Below are 7,632 nucleotides of genomic sequence, written 5' to 3'. Positions count from 1 at the left end.
TTACCAAACCACAAATTTATTAAACTGTGAGTTCCATCAGGAACTAAGTGTACCAAAATACATACTGCTCGTTCAAGTATCACAGGCTGTTATTCACAGCCAAAGCCTGATAAGAAAGTAAAAGCCCTCTGAACTGCAGAAGATGGGGAGACAACTTAACTTGAAGTATCATGAAAGTCATACTCTAAGTGATCCCTGTTCATTCTGTTGGCGCATGTATGCTTTCTTCAATTCTTCCAAAACAGAGTCATTCGTGCTACACGAAAGGAAACAGAGGAAAAAATGCAACTTTAGAAGCAACAATAACAACATACCCAGTGTATTCCCACAAAGTGGTTTTCAATACAACTGCAGAGGATGTCATAAAATTGAAGTACTAGAAATTTCAGTCAAAAGGGGTTATTTTGTTCACAGGTACAACAAAAGACGAATCGGGTTACAGTCCCAGAACCCATTCATCCTACATTTGGTTCGTCTAAACTTACCTGAGTAGCTCATCCGCTAGAAATTTCCTGGACTAACTAGCCCAGAACTAGATACCAAAGTAAAATATGAGGAAACCACAACAACCTCGACAGCCAAAAAGTATTTAGGATCAACAGTTCACCCGTCTCCAACTGTAAATTAGTATACGGCATCCATATTTTTGTCTGTCTAGTTTCTAGTACCTTGAGCATTTGAAATTTGCAGTTTAGCCAGTTTCTCTGGAGGAATAGTTGAGAGAATTTGTCAATAGAGTGAGAGAACAAATAATTGAACCACATTTTAAAGGTCGGTAATACGGAGCCACCAAACCAGATACAGCTATAACTGGGCTCATCAGCGAGAGGTTTAGACTTTCATTTTTGCAAGGGATTGGTGTATTGGCTGTAAGTTCAACAGATACCATCTTTGGTACCTACATTGTCATTTGAAGGGAACCTTTTATTACACTTCTTAAAGTTCAAACTAAGCAAGAACAAACAGAAAATTACCAATTTTCATAGCAACAACCATAGCTTGTAATATTAATTTAGATTCTTTTGTTAAAAGGATCTAGTGCCAAACTGCTGTTAATGCCAGTCCAAGCAATTGATTTAAAGTTCCCTTCCAATTATTTTGGCAAGTTTGCCATCTATCTACTTTAACACGTAAGAAAAATTTCCCCAATTGTAGAAAAAAGGGTATAGGAATAGGAAAGAAGAAGAGGGGGTGGCATTAATGGACTGGCATAACAGGAGGGAGAGGTGGTGACGTGTTAGAGAAATTGAGAACGAAGAAGTAGAGAAAGAGCAAGAGGGGAGAGGAGAAAAAGAATGGTGCGGGCGGCATCGAGAAGGATAGTGGCTAACTGGTAAAGGAGAATAAAAAGACGGAGAATAGACAAGGCAGAAGGTATAGGAAGACAAGGATGAGGTGGAGCTCCTGCTGCTAGGCGGAAAGATTTGTGGGAGGAAGAGGACTTTGCGGAGGGAGAGGTGGCAGTGGAATAGGAGATAGAATTTGGGGGTAGGGTGGGCACGGCATATGATAAAGCAAAGAAAGAGAAAAGGATAATAAATGGTGGGAACTTGCCAAACAAAGACTTGAAGGCGGAACTGTCAGAAATTAGGTAGCCGGAGGACGGCATGGCACTTCTCCAGATCATACTTTATTCTGTGGAGAAATTGTTCAGGAATACACAACAATAGTAACTTCCTCGCTCCTTGTAACAGGAGATGTGAAGAGAAGGTTTTCGCAAAACGACTGCAGGTACGCCTGTAAAATAACAAAAGCATCCCCAAACTGTACTCCATGATTTCATTTTGTCCCCGCGGTTTCTCTGTAGTATGCATTGCTTTTCTTATCATTTGTTTTGTCTACTTTCAACAATTAAAAGAAAAATAACAAAAGCATCCTTCATTTTTGTTTGTAAATAAGCAAGCATGTATACAAACAAAATTGCCATGGTAACCTCAAGGATAAAGAAACATTTCACTAATAAGCAAGTCCAGAATTAACCGTCAAGTTAAATCAAAGATAAGGGACATACTACTGATGAAGACACTCATTTAATTCCTTAGCTTGTTTGCGACACTGCCAAACAACAGATATAGTTCTTCCTGTGGCACACTCGGCGTATTTTGTAGTATATCGATCACATTCTTTGAGTGCTTTCTGCTTCATTTTACTGCGCAAAGCTGAAACATTTGATACATAAAAAAAGCTTAAGTTGAAAGAAAAAGTGATGATACAAGTAAACCATAATAGATGTCTGTCTCAGTTTCATGACAGATATTCACAGATGTCAGATAGCATATGTGATCACAAAGACTCACATCACGTAAACATAAGTGACTTAATTTAAAGGAGAGAACAGACAAACAGACACAACAAATCCAATAAAAATGCACATGGCCTGTTCCACAAAAGCATGAAATGAACTTTTCCCCAAGTCTGAGTAAATACTCTTACATGAAACTATGAGACAGGAAAAGGCACAGGGAAGAGTCCATACCATATATTTATGTTGAAATGTAAAACTTATCAAAAAACTTTTAAGGAAAATATCTATCATTGGGAGGTAGACTGATTCTCGTTAATAGTGTCCTCAACTCGCTACACACTTATCTCACATCTCTATTTCCACTACCTATAAATGTGAGAAAGAAGCTAGACATGATCAGGAGAAACTTTTTATGGGAGGCGAACAAAGATGGGAGGTCTTTTCATTTGATATTCTTATGTAATAGCGAGGTGGAGTGCAGCAGTCATCTCTTTTTGCAATGTCCAGTGGCTGGTCAGAGGCAGACTCTCTTTTTGAATCTCTTCAAGATGACTACTGTTAGCAAACTCTTAAGGAGATTTGGTATACCGTTCCTGCCTGCTTATGCAAGAGTATATGGAAGGAAAGAATGTCAGATGCTTTGAGAGAAAGTTAGTGTCCAGCAACCTAAATACAGATGAGTTGTCATGCTTACTGTAGTACTTTGCCATGGCTTCTTCACTTCCATGGCTGCTTTGTACTGTTTTTCCTTGATCCAAGGGTCTATCAGAAACAACATCTCTACCTCCAAGGTAGGCCGTAGGGTAAGGTTTGCACACACTCTACCCTCCCCAGACCCCACTTTGTGGGATTACACTAGGTATGTTGTTATTGTTGTAACTTAAATACAGATGTTTATCGCTTTTAGTCTTTTGGTTAAATCTACGGGAAGTAAAGGTGGTAGATAGTATGTGAGTCTTCACTGACTACTTGCAAGTTTAGGACGCTCATAGATATCCTCCTCCTTTTTGTTTTTGTTCAGGAGGATTCTTGATTCTTGTACTGCCTATCTGGTGCCAAGTTTCCTTCTTTTCTTTTCAATATACTAGTTACTTACCTTCTGAAAAGAAAAAAACCTTCAGCCTCAAACAATCACACACAACACACACACACACCATTTGTTCTTATCTATAGACTCTTAACCGTTTATGTGGAATAAAATCCTTGATTCCCGTATTAGACATCAAAAACAGAAAAAAAAAAAAAAAAAAAAAAACTGAATATACCACATAATTCCCAGTCACTTAATCCTGGCTCTTGGTTTACATTTCAACCGCCAAAACAAAAATGGCAACTGAATATACCACATAATTCCCATTCACCTACTAAATTTGGCCCTTGGTTTACATTTCGACTGCTAAAACAAAAACGGCAAACAAATTACCACATAATTTTGAGTCACCTTAACTAAGCTGTTAGTCTATCTCTGCCATCCTAGAAAACCAGATGAGAGAAAAAGAATAACAACAACAACAACAAACCCAGTGTATTCCCACTTTGTGGGGTCTGGGGGGGGTAAGATGTACGCAGTCCATACCTCTACCTCTGATGAAGTAGAAAGGCTGTTTCCGAAAGACCCCCGGCTCAAGTTACGAGATATCAAACAAACACATAGTACAGCACAGAAGCAGATGACATAACATAGATACTGCAGCCATAAGGAATATAAAACAGAGTAAAGCAGGAATGCAGGAATATAAAGCAGAGGAAAGCACACAGATTCGTAACAAACATAGAACACGGAACACGGAACAGAACATTGAATACGGAATCATACCAGGAATACACCCCCACCAATTACCTCCCTACATTAGCGACCCGAACAGGCCCTAATCCTCTGCCGTAATTCGCGTCTTCCAGACCTTCCTATCTAGGGTCATGTCCTCGGTAAGCTGTAACTGTTCCATGTCCCGCCTAATCACCTCACCCCAGTACTTCTTCGGTCTACCCCTACCCCGTCTAAAACCATCCAACGCTAGCCTCTCACACCTACGGACCGGGGCATCCATGCCCCTCCTCTTCACGTGTCCGAACCATCTCAATCGTGCTTCCCGCATCTTACACTCCACTGAAGTCACCCCAACCTTCTCCCGGATAGTCTCATTCCGAGCTCTATCCCTTCGGGTCAGTCCACACATCCAGCGCAACATCCGCATTTCTGCCACCTTCATTCTTTGGGTGTGGGAGTTCTTAACTGGCCAACACTCCGCTCCATACAGCAAGGCCGGACGGACTACCACCCTATAGAATTTACCTTTAAGCTTGGGCGGCACCTTCTTATCACACAGCACCCCCGATGCAAGTTTCCACTTCATCCATGGATGAGAGAAAAAGAATCCTAAAGCAAAATGGATGATCACTTCTTAAAGCAGAAACTTCCTTGAAGTTTTAGAGCAAACAATTGCTGAGAAACATACTCTTAGAGTCTTAGTACAAATCGGGTGCATGTCCGGGAAAATTCAAATAGTACCGTATTTTCTCAAATTCACATTCAATTAGTACTAAAAGAGAGGATAAGGGATGAGATTGAATGCCATTTTGTTTTTTAATTATCTTAACTGAGTCCTTTCTGAATATTTATTAATATCATAGTGCATTTCTTTTTATCCCTACCTAGGAGCTCCCACCTTTTTTGTTCCCTTGGTGACTCGAACTCACAACTTCAAAGTTGGAAGTGAGGGGTGAAGCTAGACTCTCAGGCTATTCAGAAGAGGGAAAGTTTCAAGTATCTAGGGTCTATGATTCAAGGCAATGGTGAGATTGACGAGAATGTCACGCATCGTATTGGGGCACAGTGGTTGAAATGGAGGCTCGCTTCGGGAGTTTTATGTGATGCTTAAAGGTAAGTTCTACAGAGTGGCAGTCCGTCTGGCTATGTTGTATGGAGCGGAGTGTTGGCCAGTTAAGAACTCTCACATTCAAAAGTTGAAGGTGGCGGAGATGAAGATGTTGCAATGGATGTGGCCATACCAGGAAAGATAAGGTGAGGAATGAGATTATTAGGGAGAAGGTGGGAGTTTCTTCGGTGGAGGACAAGATGCGAGAAATGAGGTTACGTTGGTTCGGGCACGTGATGAGGAGGGGTTCTGATGCGCCCGTGCGGAGGTGTGAAACCTTGGCTATGGATGGTTTTAGGCGGGGTAGAGGTAGGCCGAAGAAATATTGGAAGGAGGTGATCAGGCATGATATGGAGCAGTTACAGCTTTCAGAGTATATGACCCTTGATAGGAAGGTGTGGAGGACGCGGATTAGGGTAAAAGGTTGGGGGTGGGAGTGCGTCGGTAACAGTAGGGGAGCGTTCTTTTGTGTCTGAAGTTTCTTGTTTATGGTGTTGTGTGTTGTCTATGATTTCGGTTAGATAGTTTTTAGTATTATCTTGTGGCTGTAGTATTATCTTGTGGCTATAGTATTATCTTGTGGCTAGCAGTGTTAGTTTATTTTGCTTACTGTACTAGTTTATATGCATTTATGTTTTGTGTTTGTTATACTGTTATCAGTCCTAAGCTGAGGGTCAATTGGAAACAGCCTCTCTACTTCACCTGAGGTAGTGGTATGGTCTGCGTACACGCTACCCTCCCCAGCCCCCACTATGTGGGAATACACTGGTATGTTATTGTTGTTGTTGTTGTTGTTTTTGCAACATGATTAAGCTAATCGAATATGAAACGTCTTATCTTGTTAGCATGTTAAATATTGATTTGTCTATTAACCAGAATTCCTTCCTCCCAAATCCCAATAATAAAGTTAATCATCATTCAACCAAATGGGAAACGATGATTAATACGTACCTCGGAAGTTAACAGAAATGAATAGAAAGCTGAAAAAACTTTTCTCTTCCCTTGAGTAAAGAAATTAGTAAAATGTATTAGCAAGGCACTTCCTTTTCAAGGCACTGAATTACTCCCTCGGTCCAACAATATTTGTCCACTATACGAAAAATGGATGTCCAGCAATACTTGTCCAGTTTGAAAAATCAATGGATACTTTACCTTTTCTACTGATTTTATCCTTGCTATTGAATACTATTCATTGCTCAATGCATTTCCCAAGATATTAAATTTATTATATTCACAGGGTACTCCTATTATTTATTATTTCTTACCGTGTGTGTCAAGTCAATAGTGGATAAGTATTGTTGGACGGAGGGACTAGTTCAAATGACCGAATGAGAAGTGAATGGTGTGGGCACTTTCCCTTTCCTCGCCCTTCTTTTCCCAAGTTCCAAACCAAGCACAGAAACAAAATACATGCTTCTTTAACTTCCTTTACTGGAGACAATTAGAGCCTGTAAGTTATAAATCCTAAATCCTGACTTATGACTTTCAACATATTTTTGTCATTTTAACTTAAAAACGAGTAAGTGCTTACAAGCACTTTTTGATTTTACACAAACATTATAAAAGTTCTTAAAAACACTTAAAATAAGCCAATCCAAATAGTTTCTTAACTAAAAGCCCCTTTTCTCAGATAATTCAAACGTTCTCTCAGCTGAAAGACCCATTTAAGTTTCCAATTGGCAATCTATCAAAATTGTGGATAGTGAAGGAACGAATAAGAGCAGCTAAACTTTTCTTAACCTAGGGGGAATTTACAGAATGGAATAGATGAATATTATTAGTTATTGTAGCAAATACCTTCTTCAACCTTCTTTTTGACGTGATTTTCTCTGGCTTGTTCCACGTATCCCATTACCAACTGATACCACAACTCCCTAAACCTAAACCCTCAGTAGTTAAGAATGTTACTGAATGAATTCTATTTCTACTTATAAATGGGGATAAGCAGGAGAAAAATGAGTCAAAAGGCCCCTCAAGTTTCCAATTAAAAAGCGGAAATAAGTAGATTCCACAAATTTGTTAAAAAAAAAAATTAATTTCTTTTAATAATTGAGATAGTTATTAGATAACTGTATTAGTTGTCTGAACAACTTGCGCAATTATTGAACAACTTTGAAAGTTGTTAAATAATTTTGTAAAGTTGTCGAACAACTACCAAAGTTGTTCTACAACTGAAACAAGTTGTTGAGACGAAAAAAATTTTTAAAAAAAAAAAAAATTATTCCTCTCACCTAATTTAAAAAACTTGGTAACTCCCACTTAATTGGACAACTTAAGAATGCTTTTTAATCCAAAGTCCCGACAAGCAGGCACCTCAACATGCTGCTCGGTGCTGATTCAATCTAATTTTATTACATGTATTAAAAAATTATTAATAATATTTAATAAAAATAATAAATTGAATAGAAAATGATAAAATTAATTATTGACATTTTATTTCAATTGTAATTTTAAAAAATAATAATAATTAATTAAAATAATAAATTGAATATAAAATAATAAATTAATTGT

At 38.6% G+C, this 7,632-nt stretch overlaps 1 protein-coding gene across 1 annotated transcript; it reads right to left on the bottom strand.

Annotated features, from left to right (window-relative positions):
- LOC107858595 (uncharacterized protein DDB_G0275933) lies at positions 1-7,339 on the bottom strand. The gene is made up of 3 exons (XM_016703330.2): positions 6,919-7,339; positions 2,012-2,159; positions 1-256 (listed from the first exon to the last, which is right to left on the bottom strand). The coding sequence occupies exons 1-3, from the start codon at positions 6,971-6,973 to the stop codon at positions 178-180; spliced, it is 282 nt and encodes a 93-aa protein (XP_016558816.1). The 5' UTR covers positions 6,974-7,339; the 3' UTR covers positions 1-177.
- Positions 7,340-7,632: the final 293 nt, after the last annotated feature.

This window comes from Capsicum annuum, chromosome 2 (genome assembly GCF_002878395.1).
Source record: "Capsicum annuum cultivar UCD-10X-F1 chromosome 2, UCD10Xv1.1, whole genome shotgun sequence".
Classification (NCBI taxonomy): Eukaryota; Viridiplantae; Streptophyta; class Magnoliopsida; order Solanales; family Solanaceae; genus Capsicum; species Capsicum annuum.
This window is presented reverse-complemented; position numbering and strand designations above follow the sequence as displayed.